The 20,899-nt window shown below is 34.5% G+C and overlaps 1 protein-coding gene across 1 annotated transcript in view; it reads left to right on the top strand.

Annotated features, from left to right (window-relative positions):
- Positions 1–20,899, top strand: part of LOC128983014 (U4/U6 small nuclear ribonucleoprotein Prp4-like) — a 125,708-nt gene that overhangs the window by 5,705 nt on the left and 99,104 nt on the right. The window contains exons 2-4 of the mRNA XM_054402136.1: positions 3,888–4,076; positions 6,196–6,400; positions 12,190–12,320. Of these exons, the coding sequence (XP_054258111.1) occupies positions 3,899–4,076; positions 6,196–6,400; positions 12,190–12,320 (514 nt within the window). The 5' untranslated portion in view covers positions 3,888–3,898. The remainder of the gene's footprint in view (positions 1–3,887; positions 4,077–6,195; positions 6,401–12,189; positions 12,321–20,899) is intronic.

Genomic DNA, 20,899 nt, shown 5'->3' with positions numbered 1-20,899 from the left:
GGCTACTTTGATTAAATTTTCTTGTAAAAATTCAAAAAACAATGAAACTTTTAATAACTTTGAGAATAACACAAAGTTTTTAGGTCTTATAGTTGATAAAACGTTAAACTGGTCCAAACATGTTGATCATGTTTGTAAGAAAATAAGCTCTGGAGTTTTTATAATTAATAGACTTCAACCTTTTTGCAATGTACAAACCCTTAAAACAGTTTACTATGCCCACATTCACTCCCATATATCTTATGGCATTGAAATTTATGGAAGTATGAGTAATCAAAATTTAAAAAGAATTTTATTATAACAAATGGAAGCTATAAGACACATCCTAAATTTATAAAAAACCTATAGCAAAAATTATTTAAGAAAATATTTCAAAGATTTGGACATTTTAACAGTTCCGTGTTTATATAGGCTATCTATAAAACAATGCTTTATGTAAAAAATAATGAATCAAAATTAGAGCGACAACAGGATATCCACAATTACAATAGGTACTAGATATAAACAAAATTTCAAAATTAAAAATCGTAAAAAAGTATATTGGCATTAAATTTATCCATCAACTCCCAGATGGCATAAGGAAGGAGCAAAGCACAATTAAATTTAAAAGGAAACTGACAAAATTTTTAATAGGAAATTCTTTTTACAGTCTGGATGATTTTTTAAACTTTAAGTACCGGTAATGTATTTATTTTATCTAAAATCTGCTGTTATATAAATCTTTTAACTTTAAGTAATATATTTATGTTATATTAAAAATAACAATGACGCATGTACGATGTATCTGTACGTTCTGATTAAATGAAATGAAATGAAATGATTTATTGTCGTTAAAACTATGTACAAAGTTCATGACAATCGTCAAAATAAAAACAAAACAATCAAGATGGCTCTGACAACTAAAATATCTAAAACTCTAAACCAAAGTACTCTTCATGTTTATACAGGCAAGCCTGGGTTAGAGTAGTTTTTAAAACATGTTTGAATTTTAAAACACACAGGTTTTTGATGGATGCAGGCAAGAAATTGTACATTTTAACACCTTGGTACTCAAAACTATTTTGAGTGGCTGTATACTTATGCCTTAGTGTAGACAGATTATCTTTTGATCTAGTACAGTAGTTGTGCACATCAGATATCTTTTCAAAGTGAGAAATGTTTTCTTTTACATACAACAAACTTGCCAAAACATACAAAGATGGAAATGTGAGAATGTTAAGACCCACAAAAAGGGGCTTACAATGTGTTCTTCTATTCACACTACAAATTAACCTCACCGCCTTCTTTTGTAAAGTAAAGAGCAACCTGTTAGCATAAAAACTCTTGGCCCACAGTGAGGTACCATAGGAAAAATAGTTATGAATGTGGCCATAATATATACAAATAAGGACATCAACTGAAACAGTGGACCTAAGTGCTCTTATCATAAATATGCCTTTTACAATTTTAGAAGCTACAAAATCTACATGTGAAAACCACTTCAAGTTTGACTGCAAGTGAAAACCCAAAAACTTCAGAGTGTTTACATCATTACCATTACTGCTAAGACTAATAGTTAGGTCTTGAGTCTTATCAGCATTCAGACATAACTTGTTTGCATTACACCAGTCATTAATAACAGCAGATTTTGTATCCAATGTATCTGTAACGTCATTCAAAGAGTTACCCCGTACACACAAGGCCAAGTCATCAGCAAAAAGAAAGCTTTTTACAGATAAGTCATTAATATTACAAGGCAAGTAATTTATATACAGTATAAACAGGGTAGGGCCCAATATAGAGCCTTGGGGCACTCGAACATGGCTAGAATAAGTGCCGTTTAGATAGACTTTTTGCCATCTGTCACTGAGATAAGATTGAAAGAACCTAACCAAAACCTAATCAATAAAGATTTTATTGATTGATTGATTGATATAGAACTAGTTGCTCTGCCCGTGCTTCGCTACGGGGTGAGAATGCAGAAAATAAAAATTCGGTTTTACTGCAAGATACTATAATACTATGAGAAACAGTTACAACACACTTACCAGGAAACATGTTGGCACAAGCTCAATCCTGCTTATTGATTATTTAAATTAAGATCTCTTAATGTATTACAGTACAGGTACTATCATTTTATATAGTGTATAGCATTTAAAATATATGCAAAAGTATAATTCATTGACCACATGGCACCAAAAAACAATTCTCCTTGTAAACAAATTAAATTAAATAGCAGAACAGCATTTCTGACAACAGCTGTAGTTTAATAACAATGTTTGTTTCCCATGTTAATCTTATGGAGAAATACAAAACTTTAAAGGGCCCCCAGGTCTCACTCTCTAATTATTTCCCTAAAAAGAAAGTTTCCTGCACAACTTCACGTTACGCTCTTTCCAATGACACCAAAAACATGTCAATTGGTTCAGTAGTTTCGGAGGAGTAATTGTCACAAAAAACCTGCTTGCGTATTAAATAAGTAATAATAGAATAGAATAGATTGAAAACCAAAACAATAATAAAATGAAAATCTATTTCTGTACATTTAAAATGAGTCAATATGTTCTTAGCCCAAGTATTCTAGCTTTCATATTCTTAACAAATACACAAATACCATTAGCTGCCTCCAAACAAAACAGCTGTAACAACACTACTTGCGACGTTGCCACTGGGAAGGCCCGGAGCGCAAAGGTGGCCATGTACAATGTAAGTTATTTAATTTACATTTTGATTAGCTCACAAGCCCCTTTCTGTTTATTGCTCTTACACTCACTGTGGTGATCATGTGTCACTAAACAAGATGCGATGCAACAAAACTATGGTTTTTTTCTGTAAGTAAACTATACCATGACACAGAATTCAATAATATACCAAACCAATCATAGAATTTAAAGTAGTCAGATTTTAACAATAATTATTGATAAACAATGAAAAAGTAACAGTTTTTAATAAACAGATTTTAACAATTAATAAACTATTAAAAAAGTAACAATAATAAACATTTGGAACAGTGAACAACAATGATAAAATATAATGAAACAATTATTTTCAACTCAGATCAAGGCCCCACTAGGAAAACAAGGCCATGCTGCAGGATTCATGATGTCACACTAGTGGATAGATTTCATTAATAAATTCATTGCCATCACCATTCCCATATATTTTAGGTAAATAAACAAGCTGGCTGTTTGTAAGATTTTAATGGTAAGATTTTTGTACAACTATCCACCACTGTGACGTAGTGTTGCGCTGCCCCTGCTGCAGCATGGCCTGTTTTTTCTAGTGGGGCCTTGCTCAGATCTAGATATAAATTCTTTAACTTCATCTTTAAAACTCTACAGTAACAGTAACATATATTCCTCAGCTGTACCGGTAAGCTATTTAATAAGAATGGAACCAAATTTTCCCTTGTTCTTTAAGAATATTTATTTGTTGTTCTAGGCACAATAAAGAACATTTGCCTTGAGCTGTATCTTATCTATGTACATTAAGGGTTTTGAACTCTTCTGAAAAATAATAATCTGTTGTAATACAAAATTTGAACAGTCCATATACTGGAATAACGTTGACTAATTGATAACCTAGCATGGGATTTTCAACCAGATCAGCAGAATCAAGCTTAGTCATTGTTTTGATTATCCTGCTCAAATGGCAATTTTTTTCAAAAGGCTATCGGGAGTAATAAGTGTTTACTGTAGGCCTACAATAAGGGTAGCTTGTATTGCACAACAGTGAACTTTAAACAAGTGTACACAACAAGAGGAAGTCTGAATCTTAAAACCACATGTTTGGTAGGAGTAGTGTAAGTTACTGTGATCCTATGCTTTCAGTTTATTTAAAGTAAAATATTCATAATCAAATTGTTTGAAAATTATGTACACCTAATTAGAACTCACTGGATTTAATAGGTTGGATCAAGATGTCTGACGATGAAGACATCATTTATGTCAAGAAGCAGAACACTATTCACTATGGCTCTATTGAAGAACAAGAGAGACATCGCCTACAGTCCATGCCTCTGGTACCACCAGGCGAGGAGTCCATGGAGGAAGCACCTATCTCGCCAGCTCCAGCAGGGCAAATCCATACATCGGACGGTAATATTGCCTGTTTTGTTAAAGTTCATTTAATTTCTTTCCGCAATCTAAGTTACATTTAAGGTGTAATTACTTTAAAGAGTACCGGTACTAAACATCTAGCAAAGATACAGTCTAAAGGCAAATATTCACACAAAATTACCATCTGAATTGTTTGATCTAAATATTTGAATTGTTATCAACATAACATTAATAAATAAGGCCTATTAGCTCCAAACACCCGGCTTTGCCCAGGTACAATACAATTTACAATAATGGTTAGGTATATACCTAGTCAGTTTTTCTGTTTTATAGATGTACACAAATCTTAGCACCATTAAGGGTGAAAACATAGTGGAGCAGCGAGGCTAGATTGTAGCTGAGAACGTAGCTGAGAGTTTTTTTATCCCCGATTATAGCGGAGCTGCACATGCACATAACGGTGCGGCGACAGTAGGGAGTCAAGAGGCTGAAATACAGTACTTTTGAATATACATTCTAATATTTATGTATCTTGAGGGTAAAACGTACTAATTTTGTAAATGAATGAATGAATGGTGAAAATAGTAAAACACAGCAAAGTGGCCATTTATTGTACAACTGCCTACCTACATATTCAACATAATAAAAACTGTAAGATATACTTATAAAAGCTTCTAATCATAGTATAAAAAAGTAAAAAAATCGTTTACAGGATAAATTGTACATTAAATACGTCACTTAATGGGAAATCTGTACTTTATCTTTATGACAAGAATAATTACACAATATAATTTCATGCATTTGTCATAAAAATATTCCTTGCCCCAAACAGAACTGTGTTCACGAACTGAAAAAATAAAACTACATTTTAAATAGTGGGTTTGACCACTGAGCCTCTACCCTCGACCAAACCCTCAAGTTAAAGAAATCGGGGTAGAATTTCGGAGAGGAGAGGCTAGCGTGTTGGCGCGGGTACCCGCTATGTTCCCTGCTCCGTGTTTTGGCCCACCTATGTACATGTATGTTCTAAAACCCGCTTAGCTAGCCTGGCCGCTTCAGTGCTAAATCTGGAAATATATAAAATATTCTTTCTCTGGTAGAAAACTATAGACCAACTACTATCACTACCACGTGTTTCCGTATTTGATTGAGCAGAATGAGCGAATCCAGCAAAGCTCTTACATGTAGACTTATGCATTTCTTCTTTCGCTTCAAACTTGTAAACTTAAAATTCCTATGTTATTCTTATCTTATACTCTTATATGAGCAATGTTTTCTTGTATGTATGCTTGTATGCTTGCTTGCACAAAGATCTCGTAAACGGCTTCCACGATTTCCTTCAAATGTAAATAATTCATTTCTGGCCTAAAAACGTGTTTAATGCAGTTAAAACTGCCAACAAAAATCTTATTACCGGTACATAAAAAATCGAAATTGAAAGTCAAACCTTTTTAACATTGGCCTTATGGGTTTATAAGTAACCATGTTGGTTGAACAAAATAACAAAGAAAAAGTAAGCAAAAGTCACGTAAGTTGTGACATGTGTTAAAAATAAGCTATCCATCCACAGTATACTAGCAAATTACAAAATACAGTACAAAAGGAAAAACATCAGTTGTTACTATTGAGCAAAGATTACACTGAAGATAACTCGATAGGTGAAAATAGTTTCAAGTTTCAACAAAAATTAGTTGTAAATAAAACGTGAGTTTCCTTTATATTGCTTTTACGATCGAAATAAACTACACCGAGCGATGCCTCGGTCCCCAGGTACTGGAGAGTAAGTAAACTGTTGTAGTTAACTTGTTTTTGAAAAGCGTATATTTTGATCATACTTTTTGCAAATTTATTTATTTTATACTATAAGCTAAAGCTAGTAATATTTTACTAAAAAACACACTTCATTACCCTCCCTGTAGCAGCAAACCTAGGCACTCATTAAACCTAATTTTATTTAAATAGATTTGATTTAAGTTAAAATCAAATCAGGTAAACAGAATTTTTTTAGTCTACACTCTGCAGGTAGGTATGCTGCTGCGGGGATGTTTAGTTTTTATTTCAAAAGCTGATTCTGTGAGCTTTAAGGTAGCTATTTATAAAACTTTAGGTTATTCAGTTAAGTAGATTATGAACTTTAAATATATTTTGTTACTTTTAGAATACATGGAATTGGAAGAAGAAATGTCTAAAGATAAGCAAGCTCTTTTGGAAGAGTTTGAACGCAGAAAGAAAGCACGCCAAGTGAATGTCTCTACAGATGATTCTGAAGTAAAGAAAAACCTACGGCAGCTGGGTGAACCTATATGCTTATTTGGTGAAGGGCCTGCAGAGCGACGTAGCCGCCTAAGAGATTTACTTTCCAGGTAGGTTATTATCAAATTATCTATCAACTAATACTTGTTGTTTTGCACCACATTGCAGAGAGGTTGAATGCTTAATACCAATACCTAAAAATTTAATTCTTACTTCTGAAAAGGCCTCTTTCTTTCAACTACCTTAAACTCTAACTAACTTGAGACTGGGACGGTGGTGTCGTCCTGTAATCCAGCTACTAGGAGGTCACGAATTTTGGATATTTATCGGCATGCACTGTGGATGCGATACTTCCTAGTGTGGATTAATGTCCGCACTAGTGAATACTACGACTATCCGCAGTGCTATCGTGATAATTAGACCAATTCGTTAATATTAAACTAAGGCATAAATGTGGTTTGGATTCCACTATAAATTGTAGGTCCCTTAGTTGCCATTAGCTGTATGAGCTATTAATTAACAGCTGTGGGTATGAAATATGTTGGCCTTAGTCACTAACAAGACTACAAGATCACGCCACTCATCCTTCACTCATATTTGGGTTAAAATACGCACATAGTGGTGTCGCCCATCTTAAATAATTGATAATAACTCTTTTATCGTTTTAAGCTAGTTGTGTATTTTTTTTTTTTTTTTTTTTTTTTTAACGCCAGTGGCATTTCACAAGAGATTACGAGAGATAAATGCATAGTGGATGTGCCGGGGATTGAACCCGTCCCTCCCGCACCGAAGTCCGAGACACTAACCACTAGGCTAGCAACACAACCACTACCAGCTTCTTCCGTATACCAGTAGGCTGCCTAAAATTATGTATTTCTTGTTCTCCCTACCATAAGCCATTGCTAATTGCTCATACAGTACAACCTCTTAAATCCGAATTAATTGGGTCCGGTGGTAGTTCAGACTATTGAATAGTTTGGGTTACAAAAAATATTGTTATTCTTACATAACAATAGCTAAAACGAGGCTAAAATGTATTGGAATTGTTACATGAAAAGTGAAAAATGCTTTATACAGTAAAATACAGTGTTTATTTAATACAGTTAGTAAACATAGTGAATAAACAGTACTGTACATTACAGTAGAAACAACTACAGTGCGTTTATCAGTCTACAATAAAGAACTACTGTACTGTGTATAGATTACAGCAATGAGGCGTTCGGATTAGTGGACGTTCGGGTTAGTGGACGTTCGGGTTATGGGGGTTCGGATTAAAGAGGTTCTACAGTACACAAGGGCGGTCCCAAAGGGGGGGGGGGGTCAGGGGGGTCGTGACCCCCCCCAAAATATTTTTTATATACATAAACTATTATACCAGGGGAACTTCAATAATTTTTACTATAAATCGTTCTGCCAAATTGAAATTCATTGTAGTCTTTACACTTGTGGCGAACGAAAGGACTTATTACAAACTCTAACCTAAAACTCATCGTTCGAGTCTGACTATTTTTTGTACGTTATGAAAAGTAGGGAAGATCGGCAGACGACGGACGCTTTCAGCCATAGCCATATACAGCAAGGGCAGTGTCCGATGCTGACATTCAACGTTCGGCCGCATTCTTCTTCTTATTTAATTTTTTCGGCATTTAATGTTATCATTCATTGAAAACTTGAATTGGGTATTGGATAAAGAAAAGAAGTTGTATCAATAGTCAAAGCTTGAAAGGTAGTTGAATATTAATTTATCTGAGTTCAGCGTTAGGAATTTTGTAATTACAGTAATGTAATTCAATGATTACCGTAGCAAATTTCTAAACTTTCAATATTAAATAGTACCTATTCATATTTAGAGCACCTGAATAAAACGTAACAGGGTGTTTTTATTTAACAATTCTGAATCAACGACTTGACGGTAAGAAGATGAGAGGTTTGTTAAATATACATAGTAAAATACTAGATGTTCTAATTAATTTTTTTAGCAGTCTTTAAAATATTTAGTTAGCTTTACTGCAATATAATTTGTTAACAGTTGGTTGAATAAAAAAATAATCTATAGAACTATGAGGTTAGTTTATTTACTCTGGGATTTTGTCATTGATTTTAGGAAAGAGTAAGATTCTATAACCATTGCTGTATACGAATCGAAGCTCACGAATCTTCAAAAGAAATATTATTAAAATTATTTTACTACTTTTTGAGGAAAGGTTAGGAAAATAACAATGATTACGGTACATGTTTTAATCAATCTTGGCAGCTTTTTCTTTACGATAAATTTTGAACTGCTTAAACTATGCTTGAATTAGTAGACACACTATATACAGTTTTAATGGACTACTCGATTTCCGTACGTAGGACGGGCCAACAGCTCGTCATATTTGAGAATACCACAACCCAATTGGCATGTTGCTACCCACAAAACAACAACAAAATGGTAGTGTCTCAGACTTGGATGCGGAAGGGACGGATTTAATTCCCAGCACAACCTCAAAAACGTTGCACAAAAACTTTATTCTCTTGTTGACCCCCTTGTAAAATGCCACTGGCACTGGTGTAGAAAAAATGAGAACACTGAGAACCAATTCTTCAGGCGGTAGCAGTGACGGGACGCCGACGGCAACGTAGTTAGGTAGTGTACTTTGTGTAGGTTAACTGTTGCTTAGTGGGCAGGTATAATGCAGTTGTGTTGGGTGCAAGTTCTTAAACACTTCTTCAATAAAATAAGTTCTCTGGTTTGAAATCTTAGTCTGATTTTGGACATTTTCTGTTTAGCATGCACATCGGCACCAGTTGAAAGGGTCTTTTCGTAAATCAATAATGCTTGAATGTGTTGTAATGTTGCGGTATTCCTTTGATATTAAAACCCCAAGTCTCAATAATGCAAAAACATGACATTAGCCTATACAATTTTATTTTTAGACATTTCTTTGACCTTTAAATAAACTGGGAAGCTTGAACACATTAAACTAGGTCCTCAAAATAGCTTAAAACCACTAATTTTAGCACGTTATTTCCTGATTTTTTCTGGGGGGGAACCCCCGGACCCCCCCCCAGGCCCCGCTGGTGACCCCCCCCCCCAAAATATATGTCTAGGACCGCCCTTGACAGTACATGTTTTGGTTGTTTAGAGTAGACTTTTATTAATCTATTGTTCTAGTCTACATTTCATAAATCTGTATATAACAACATTCCAGTCTGAAAAAAATTAACTGTACACATTAAACGTTTTGCATCTTTTAAGAACAACAAAGACAACAGCAAAAAAGCCAGAACAAATTTATTAAAGAAGTACTAGAAACTGTCTTAAAAAATAATAATCAACAGACTGAGATATACCTGGGGTAAACTACTCAAACGTGGCTCCTTTTGAAAACTATGATCCAAAGAAAGAAAAATTTACATTTGACCTAGAACGTTATGAAAACTATTACACCATAAAAGGTCTAACGGACTCGACTAAGATTGGACAGCTACTGTGCATCTCTATCGGCAGTGATCACTATAACAATCTTAATTCTTTTCTAGGCACCGAGAAACAATTGAAAAGTCTCAACTATGATGAGCTTATCACAGCATTCAAGCAGTTATTGATTCCTAAAAAGAACGTTGTAGTATCTCAGCACTATTTTCTTAATGTATTTCAAAAAGAACACCAAGAATTCAAGGCTTTCCTACAACGTGATATTGCTAAGTGTGAATTTTCTGTCAAGTGTTCATGTGACCAGGACAGTTTCAATTGCCAAAGTTTTCCTGAGAGCCCAGTTTATTCGAGGTTTGCGAGATGACTGGCTACGAGAACAAATTCTACAGTCACCTGAAACTACTTTTGAAGGTATCCTTACCAGAGCAATCGCTCTCGAAGCATCAAAAATTGAATCCAGGGAACTGTCTAAACGTTCACATTCAAGTAATGCAAATTTCAATATATGTGACGATGTGAATAAAGTTTCACATAAATAGTCCATGAGCCACTTAATATTGTGGTACCACCTGGGGTGGCAAATGCAGACTATGTTTTTCTTGTATAGTTTTATGTGTAGATCAAGAATATAATATGTGATAGCAATGCATAAATAGTAGCTTTATGTAAAAAGTATGTTTTTATAAAACAAAACTGAATTTTTCGCAAAAAATTGAATGTTGTCTCATATATTTGTAAAAATATACCAGTCACGTGGCATGTGCTATCACTTTTTATTGAGTTTTGTATGTAGATCATAAATTTACATGATAGCATTATCTATGTAGTAGCTTTTTTTAAAAAAAAACGTTAATTTGAAAAATTGAGTTTTTGGTTTGAACAACATGATTTTGGCATGTATATTTATAAATACAGAATATCCTGATTGTGGTGGCTGCCCTGATTTTAGAATGTGGACACAACTTTGGACTCTGCCCCAAAGCGCCCATACTAAAGCATTGGAATGATGTCTTGGCACCATCAGCGCTGTTTGGTTGTTTTGCCATAAGACTACATGTACAGTAGACCCCCTCTTAACCAACCCTAATGGGACCGGACCTAGGTCGGATAACTCAAAAGGTCGGTTAAAACGGGCAATCCCTAAAATCATAACATAATGAAGTGCTATTCATTCAGAATTATATAATCATTATTTTGAAGTCATACTTGCATTATTTATAAAATAAACTACTCTTATCTCCTTTTTCATATTGATAGAAAAGTTACAAATAAACACAAAACATGGTTAAGTCAAATAGGCCTACTTTCAGTGGAATATATTATAATACTAGACAAAAGTCAATAATTCCTATTTTAATAACTTTAGTACTGTAATGTATTAATTGATGCTTTCCAAATCCATCGTAATACAGTACAAAATCTTTTGTCGAAATTAAAGATAGAAGCAACAATTTTGTTACAAGACAGGATGTTTATTTATAGCCTCTCACTGGAGGCTCGATGCACAAAAACTATCTTGACCTTGGAGTTGTTAACCCCCCTTCCCTGCCCTCCCTACAAGTTGTTGTTTGTTTACTCCAGCGATAAGATAATCAGTTCTCAAAATCGTAATGCACTTTAGGTTGTTATAAATTTGCCACACAGATAACAAATCAGATCAGATATGCTTGCGATGATGACAATCTAACAATAGGCTATGCTATATTGTTTCATTGTTAGGAGATAAATACAAAATAACTTGTTCTTAGTCATATCCTGTGGAGATAAGCGTATGGTTCAGTTCTCGTTCTCATCGCCCAGCGTGGGAGCGGAAATGCTGAGATTCCTAGAAAGCGGCGGTTAAGCCAAACTGCTAAGGTCGGTTAAAACAAACTGTATTAGCCTATTTTACAATCCAAGGCAGATAATCCGATTATCGGTTAATACGAGGTTGGTTAAGAGGGGGTCTACTGTATTGGTATTGGGATGGTCTGGCCGTCGTCCTTACTAAGCAAGCGACGATCAAATAAGTCTTTACTGAAGTAAGGTAGGGAATGGATAGGGAGAAGGGACAGGTTAGGTGCTTCTTCAACGATACTAAAAGGATTGACAAGTGAAGACCGCTTATCGTATTACAACATTATGAGGGTAACATTTCCAAAGTTCGATGAGTTATTAGAGTATATCGCGTGACTCTCAAGGTCAAGGCTAGCGATTACTCGCCACAGAAGTTGAACATGTCGATTGAATATATACTCGCATGCGAGTTCTAGGTGTAGCCGCCGCTACTTTCTGTTCTCACATAGTATTTGGGAGCCGCTAATCTAATAGCAGCGAGTAAAATCGCTATGTGTGAACTAGCCTTTAGAGATCTAGTCAGGTCCTGAATCAATTTGAAATGTAATCTGTTTCAATTTCAATTAAACAAATTAACATAATTGCTCATCACTAATTATTTATGTTTTATATAATTGCATTTGCCTATATCAATGTAATTAACAGGTTAGGAGAAGATGCCATTCAAAGAAAACAGGAAGAAGAGGAAGAGAGAATACAACAAGAGAAAGATCAAGAAACTACTTGGTACCATGAAGGTCCTGAAATTCTTAAAGATGCAAGATTGTGGATTGCAGGTAATTAATACCATGTAGTTGTCAGATGTTATGCAAGGTACCCAATGTTGAATCCCTGTAGCACACCTAGATACAGAATTGACCACTCTAAGTGACTGGTTTAGGATAAATGGGCTCTCCTTTAACATGGGCATAACTCAAGCACTTTCTATCAGATCATAGATACAGTTTAAAACAGATCACTTTTCCAAATTCTCAGTTGATGTCTTGTCTTAGCAGACTGCCAATTTTTGGGGAATTCATAAAAATAAACCGTGACTGGCTTCCTCACATTAACTTACAAAATACCCCCGCTGCAGCAAACCTGCAGACTAAGCGAATTTCCCTATACACAGCTGGAATTCCACTAAATCATTCCCTTAAAATTGTCAGATTTATTTACTATTTAAACATCATTAATATTAATGAATACTTAGGTTTGCTGCCACAGGGAAGAAAATAGGGGGTTTTTATTAAAATATTAATAGCTCAGTATGAAGTAAACAAAATTTCAAAATGTCATTAATATATGTCCATACACAAGCAAGCTACAACACTGTATTTATTCTCCATAAGAATAACATGGTAATTTTAAAGTTACATTATTTTGCGATTTTTCCGTAACCGTTAGGCATGCAACAATGCTTCAATATACTAAATTATTTTTTTTTGACTCTACAAAATGGTTTAGAAAGAAATTGCAAAATTTTATGTTTTCAGGGTGAAAAATTAGAAAACCCCATTTTTACCCCATAAAACCCCCCATAAACCCCTGTTCCCATAGTCCGATCATGCTGGTTCGCGAACTCGTTCGAATAAATATAGGTTTACACGTTTATACCAAATTTCATCAAAATCGGATGATTTTTGCTCGAGTTACCGCGCTAACGGACACATATATATATATATATTGAATAAATATATCGTTCACTATTGAGGGCTACTATTATTATTAATAAATGAAATAAATAATTAAACATTTAGTACCCTTTTTTAAGTTATGAATTTATTGAATAAACTTACATGTTTCGGCTCTTAGGCCATGATCACAGTTATGAACAAATAGTAAATAAATAAAATGTAAATAATAAATAAGTAAATTATCATATGATTTTGGAGTTTTGTCTAGTATATAGGTTGGCTTAAGTGTTGTTTTCTTTTGATTTATTAATAAGATTTTTTCATATATTATGTTTTCTTTTTGAATTTGCATTGTATTAAGTATGTTTTCAGGATCTTTTTTATGGTTTCTATATATGTGGAATTCTTCTTTAATGAATAATTTGGCTTTGTTTGGTTCAATTATTATATTAATTCAATTATTGATAAATTATTTTCTATATTTTGATATTTATGATTAGTTTTTATTAGGTGTTCTGCGCAGTTTGATTTCATACTTGTTGAATTTTTAGATTTAAATGCCTGTATATGTTCTTGGAATCTACATTTGAAGCTTCTACTAGTTTGGCCAATATAATACTTGTTACAGTCTGTACAGGAAATTTTGTAAATACCGCTTTTGTTAAATTTTGATGATTCTTCAGTTATTTGTTGATGTTTGGATACTTTTGAATTTATAATCTTAAAGACGTTGTTTTTTGTTCTATATGTTGCTTTGTAATTTGTTTTAGATAAGGTTTTCCTTATTGCTTTATTTAATTTAGAGTTATGAGGGAGACATATGTATTATTTTTTCAATTTCTCTTCTTTTTTCTTTTGTTTCTTAATTTTGTTTTTTATCATATTATCAATAAGATTGTCCTTATATCCATTTTCGGCTGCAATATATTTTATTATCTTCTTTTCTTTTTCAAAATTTGTTTTGTTTAGGGGCAATGACGAAAAACACTCATTTGATATTTTTAGAAAACAACCACTTCTAAATTAATAATACCTAAATCATCAAACCATCCTTGGCAGCAAAAAATGGCTGCATTTCACTCCATGATTTACAGACTAATAACATTGCCCCTAAACAAAACAAATTTTAAATGTTAAATGTTAAATGTTTAATTATTTATTTTATTTATTAATATATATATAGATATATATATATATATATATATATGAATTTGAACGGATGGTGTTTTTGGCCTCTGGGGACCTCAAAACGAAAAACTAAATCGGTCCCGGGTCCAGGTCTTACCATGAGACCTACGGTAATAGCTTATTCCCTATATGGGAAATTCACTAAAAGGAATAACTTTCTTCAGAAATTTTCAATTTTTAAAGTCACTGACACTAAAACTCATTCATGTTTTTCATCTTTAATGTCATACGGAATTCATGTGTGGGGAAATTCATGCCATGGTAAAAGGATGTTTAGGTTTCAAAAGAAGGCACTTAAAATTATAGCTTAAGTACCCTGAAGAAGTCCATGTCAAGCCATCTTTCAGGCTTTAAAATTTTTTAATGGTTTATAACCTGTATATTTTAGAAACAGTATTTTTGGGTATCAGCAACTTGTCTAGTTTCAGGGAGAGTCACACAAACCATATGGATAACACTAGACATAAGAAATTAATTAAGCCCACTAGCCATAACACGTATTTGAAGCATCAAGTCAATATACTGGAATTGGACCAACATTTTATAGCTTAAGTTCCTTCCTAGTAATTTAAAAAACATCGCCAATACCAAAATTTGTTATACCCTTTCCAAAAAGGTATAAAAAATTTTGGAAATTGTAGCTATCTTACAATTTAAGGAAGTAAATAAACATCTGATCAAAGTTTTATCGAATTATAAAATTTTGCTTTGTGGTAGATTTATTTATATTCTAAAAAAGTGTTACTGACTGTTGAAATGAGTAGGTAAGATTCTATAAGGCTACGGTTTGCTAGATGCATAATAGATACTTATGCCATAGAATAAATAAACACCAGAGAAGAGCAGCGGCGGCCTAAACTTCATGGGATATTTATTCGGGCGGCCCGAGTTCAGAGTGCGCTAGCGTAGTCTTCGCGTCAGTAATGCAGTTCTGCAATACACAGTACGTTGTTGACGTCTACAGCAATGATGCGCTCGGCTCGTAGACCGTAAGCGTGCGCTAATGTTTTGGTATAATAAAACTAACATTTGAAATAAACTATTACTTTATTACGCATTAAATTTTATAAATGTTATTATTTGACTTTATAAATGAAATTGTGATGAATGGATTGCAATAAAGAAACTATTGCGGTTGTTTTAAATGTGAATGAAAACTAACGACTTATAATATACGTGGAAGGATTAGTCTCTCATGTCCTATAGAGCTTTGCGAACTGAACAATGTGATGCTCGTCGATACAATCACAAAGGACACATCCCTTGCCCTGGATTGAGGATTACAAAGAAGAACTGGCAAGGGAGGGTCCGTCCTTTCGCAGAAGGACGATGTTTATGACATCTGTACCTGTGTAAAGCCGACAAGTGGCCCTGGCAGAATAAACGTTGGACTATAATTTTTTTGAAATACTGAACTAAATAAGGAAACTGACTATCCTAAACAATAAAAAAACTATAAACAATCTTGATAAACAATATGATTCTATTGTTTTGAAGTCTACTGTCAATGTCACTTAGACTGTAATTTTTTTCATTAGTATTATTACAAATATTGTTGAACTGAACAAATAATAATATTGATACAAATTGTATCATACTGAAGGTATCCGTATAAATGTTTGCAAACGAATGAATAGAAAACATTTTAACACCGTACGACAACAAGTTGAAATGTATTGCTTTAAGATTGACGATAAAAATAGATTAGTGCCGGTGGACATTAGTCACAAAGCCCTGTTACTGCGTCAAAGTTCCCACCAGAAACAGGGTACTTCTTTTATGGAGAAGTTCTCTTAGAGATAGGCACTATCGCTCTAAGAGACGAACAACCAATAACGAATATTTAAACAGAAAGCTATATTTACGTTATTATATTCCCTCAAATATAACAAAAAAACCCCTATTTTTAATATGCGTATATATAATAATACCTATTCACATTCTTGACTAAATCTAAATACATAAAATATTTACATTTAAAATGTACAAAGTCTAAACAAGAAAAATTAAAAAAATTAAAGAAACCTGCCGTCTCTGAAGCTTCTGTTGGAAGCTCTTTTATCATGATGGCGGTGTTCATTGCAGCTTTCACACTGCGGCTGAAAAATTGTGTGGCGAATTTCACCTTCATTTTGTCGAATGCGTTTGGTGAGATATGTTTTGCTGATAATTTTACAAGAGCTCGGGCTTTATTGGATGACACGTCAATTTCATAAAGGGATTTGATGTGTTTCCACGATGCTCTGTTGTCTTTAAAAATTATGTCATTACTAAGTAGGTTGTTCCTAACGCATTTGATTTGGTGAGGGGTGTCATAAACAACAAAGCCCTTGTTTCCATCATTGAAGAAAAAAGGTGAGTCTTTATTAACATTGAGACAGTTCATCGCTTTGACATTGTTGTTCCCTTGGTCACACACCACCACTCGCACACGAAGTCCCACACTTGTTAGTGATTTTACTACCTCCTTCACCATTACAGATAGGATCCTTCCCTCGGTCACACTACCACTCAAGTAGTAGGCAACTGGCATCTTCCATTTGTGGTAGATTCCACCATAGACAAAAAGAATTAAATATAGACTGTCAGCCGTGCTGCGGTTACCATGGTTACCATAGGTTCCGGCGCACACCGCTGTAGTTTACGTAGCGCGTACGCCGTAAATACATGGCGCTCCAAGCGGTGTGCGCCAGAAGCTATGGTAACCGCAGCCCAGCTGACGGTCTATATTTAATTCTTTTTGTCTATGATTCCACGAACCAAAAACATTAGCACGTATGTTGCTACTCGTGGTGAACGACCGTGGTTTCCCAAGTCCTTGAATCCTTCTACCAAATCACGTTTTTCGTTGAACGACAAGTGTTTTTTAACTGTCATCTCATCAAACATGAGAACCACTTGTCGCTCTTGGTCATTCATGGATTGTGACTTTAATTTTAATCTCGTGATAAGATCAGTGGAAATGCCAGGTGACAGGTCAATCACGCTGAGCCAACTAGAAATAGTCCTACGACTAGGCAATATGAATTTTTTGTCTGAAATCAAATTGTTATATAAACCGGGTGATCTATAATGTAATTCTATAGCTAACTGTTTTTCTTTTTCTGTCCATTGGGTACCTTTTGGATGAAGCATTTGCATTTTAAGAAGTGTTTTAAATGGCTCACTGTCTATTCACTCGCAAGCTAATTCAAATGCTCTTTCTTTAGTTATTTTCTTTGATTTAGCACGCCTGAGCTGTTCAGATTTTCTATGGACGGTTAATTGGTGCTTGAATAGTCTCTTTTTTAGTTTTAATTTCCTAGGTGTATCGGGAGACATGTATTTAGGTTTACCTAATAACGATTTAACGTTTGAGACAGGAGTCATCTTAACCCTCTTCACGGCTGGAGAAGCTGTTGTTGGTGTAGGTAGAAGTAGAGGGGTGTGTGTGACTGTAAAGATGCTGGTGCTGGTGCAGGGAGGATGGAAGGTGATGATCCTGAGGTACCTGGTTGCACTGAGAGTTATATCTGTTGTCGATGCCACTCAGATGCTGGTTGTAATGCTGGATTTTCTGCTGGTTGTGGTGCTGGCTGTGATGCTGGATGAATTCCCAAAAAATTCGAAAACATCAAGAGGTTCTTGGGTTTCAACCGAACAAAACAATGTCGGCACAGCATTTTTTTTAGTCGACTGCTCCTTGACAAGTTATTGAAACACGACGATTCAAAATGTCGTTCACAAACAACGCGAGAAGCGAGGGCAGTAGATGGTAAATCAAATAACTGTTCGTTAGCACAGTTTATAACCCACTCGTCACAGACATCAGGGTTATTCACTGCGAATTTAAAAAACCTTAAAAAAGAATCTTTGGTCTTAATTGATAAACACGAAAGAAAAGCACACTTTTTAGTACCCGGCATGATGTCCAAATAACTACAACTTGGTAACTAGATCATAATAACGAAAATGTTTAATTAACTAGTGTCACTTATACACGCACGTACACACACTACATACATTGAATGCGAACTGCGTACATATGAACAAGGAGAAGTTAAGATCTCAAACATAGAGTCGAAAGAGACGCGCTATGTTCGAGGTTTCGCACTATACTAAAAGCTAAGCCTAAAAACACAAAATTTCAGCCCGAATGTGAGAGTCTAGACTTTATAACCCATCATAAATTAACACTCTGTGAACAGCCCCGGTGCCGCCAACCCCGCTTTCGACAACCCCGCTGTCGCCAACCCCGCTGTCGCCAACCCCGCTGTCTCCAAAGGTAGGGCCAATGTCTGGCCACCCTGCCTGCTGATTTAGTTTGTAGTGGGTGAATCATTTTGTTATTTAGGACATAACAATTTTAAAAATATAAAACAATGTGAGAAGTAGTTGTTATGGCATATTGAGAACCGCTTCCTACTCGGAATTGTAAATAAGTTTCCACAACCCCACGATCTTGATAATAAAAATAGGAAGATTTAACAACCTAATTAAATTTCAACCCTGTTCAACCCTAAACATTTATTATTAAGAGTTTTTACTCTTTCTCCCCATCATGTTCCGATGTAGAGCTTTGAATAATAATACAATAAATAATTGTGGGTCCCCTGTTTGCATTACTTTAAAAGATTATTATGTCACCTTGCCATTATGATAACTGAAAGCATAATGAAAATCATAAAAGAATCAAAATTAATATAGCTATAAAGAATTCTAAATTCTAGTTTAAATTGTTCAATTAAAGTTTTTTAATATGCAAATTTTCCAAAGGGACCCATACTATTTATTTTGAACACTGCCAATCTATATTATTAACAAGCTACATGATTTTTTTTTTACAATAAGGCTTTTTTTGTTTAAAAAGATTTAACCCTACAATATACACCAAAATGTACGTATTGGTGTTTAGATTTGAAAACTGACCTAAAATTCTTTTTAAAGGCTTTTGGGCTCTGTCCCAGAGGCTTTTAAATTTAACATGTTCTCCTTATGAAGAACATTTGTTTACATTATGATCAGCTGGTTACTGTAATTAGAGGTGAACTGTAAGAAAGGACCATGAGGTCCTAAGTTCGCCTCAATAAAGAATGATTTTCATTTCATCAGCTGGATAATTTAATTGCTGTTAATTCAGTTGCAATTTAAGGAAATGTGTGCTACAAACATTTACTGACTTGGTTGAAATGGCATTAATTTGGGTTGGCGTATATATTACATTGAAAAAACCGAGAAAGCTTTGACAATTTAATATACTAAAAAGAAAACTGAATTAACACTGTGCTGCATTTCTTGACTAATCATTGAAAGAGCCGATTTGCAAACTATGGAAACATAGGAAAGTCATAGAACATCACCAAGTAAAAGAAATAGAAATAATGTATATCGTGAGTATTTCTATAATCTTTGAGTCGACTCTCTTAATGTCATCGCAAATTATGACTGTTATTCGTTTTAAAATAAAGCCTGTAATATTCGCGATTTCTCTAATTACACCAATCACAAAAGAAACAGCAACGTTTCTTTTGAGTTTCAACCAAGTAAATCATTGAATGTTGCCGTATAACAGTACAGTAAATCAATTAAATTGTATATACTATAGTTAACCTTTTATATCAGCTAAATAAATGTATAATTGAATATTAAACCAGTTTAAATGAGGTATAATATGAAAAGAATACGATAATACTTCATTCACATAATATCCACTAGCAAGGTATTAAATGTGTATTTAATAATATAAATGGAGTAAGTGCATTTTTAACACAAACACGCACATTGCGCCTCTGCGATGCTAAAAAATCGAGCAGTAGACACAGTAAACTTAATCCATGAACCGGCAAGTTGCGTTCGACATTTACAATGGGAAACAATGCCATTGTTTACGCTTCCGTTGGTAACGCAGATTGTTAGGGCTCGCAATTGCCGCTAGGAGCAGCACCACAGCCACCTCTAATACAAGGCCGCGGCGAGCGAAAAGTGGCAACGTTGCATCCGTGTCTTGGTGCGCGGTCGTCTGACCATTACAGTAAATGGAGGAGTCGCGTACTCGACGTACATAATCGCGTTTCTAATACCCTTAATCATTAGTAATGACATTAAACTTGTTACTACAGCATGCCAGATAGATGTGATGTGCCTGGATGCAAGAATAATTACGAAAGCTCAATTAAAAATGAATAATACATACAGTGTTCTAAGATTCTACTTGATCCGCGGCATAAGCAACAATAGCTTGAGTTGACAAGATGGCGGCGCATAGCAAACAGTCAAAGTGCGGTTCGTGTAATAAAAACGTCACGAAAACTAGTAAAGCACTCCTATGTGTCGGGATTTGTAAATTATGGCATCATAACACCTGCATTGATGTAACTGACGAAGAGTACGAGTTATTAAAAGCTCTAAAAGGTAAAGCCGTGTATATTTGTGAGAAGTGTCGTGCACCGGCTTCTGCTTCTGCTGAGACTTCGTGTTCGCCAAAGAGAATTGATGCTGAAATTGACAATGGACAATGTCCAGACGATTTTAAACTTTTGACCGATCAAATTTCTGATCTTTATGACAAGTAT

This window comes from Macrosteles quadrilineatus, unplaced genomic scaffold (genome assembly GCF_028750875.1).
Source record: "Macrosteles quadrilineatus isolate MER2022 unplaced genomic scaffold, UCM_ALF_1.0 Scaffold_1__1_contigs__length_201487025, whole genome shotgun sequence".
Classification (NCBI taxonomy): Eukaryota; Metazoa; Arthropoda; class Insecta; order Hemiptera; family Cicadellidae; genus Macrosteles; species Macrosteles quadrilineatus.
Note: the sequence above shows the minus strand (reverse complement) of the source record. Positions and strands in the feature narration are given on the sequence as shown.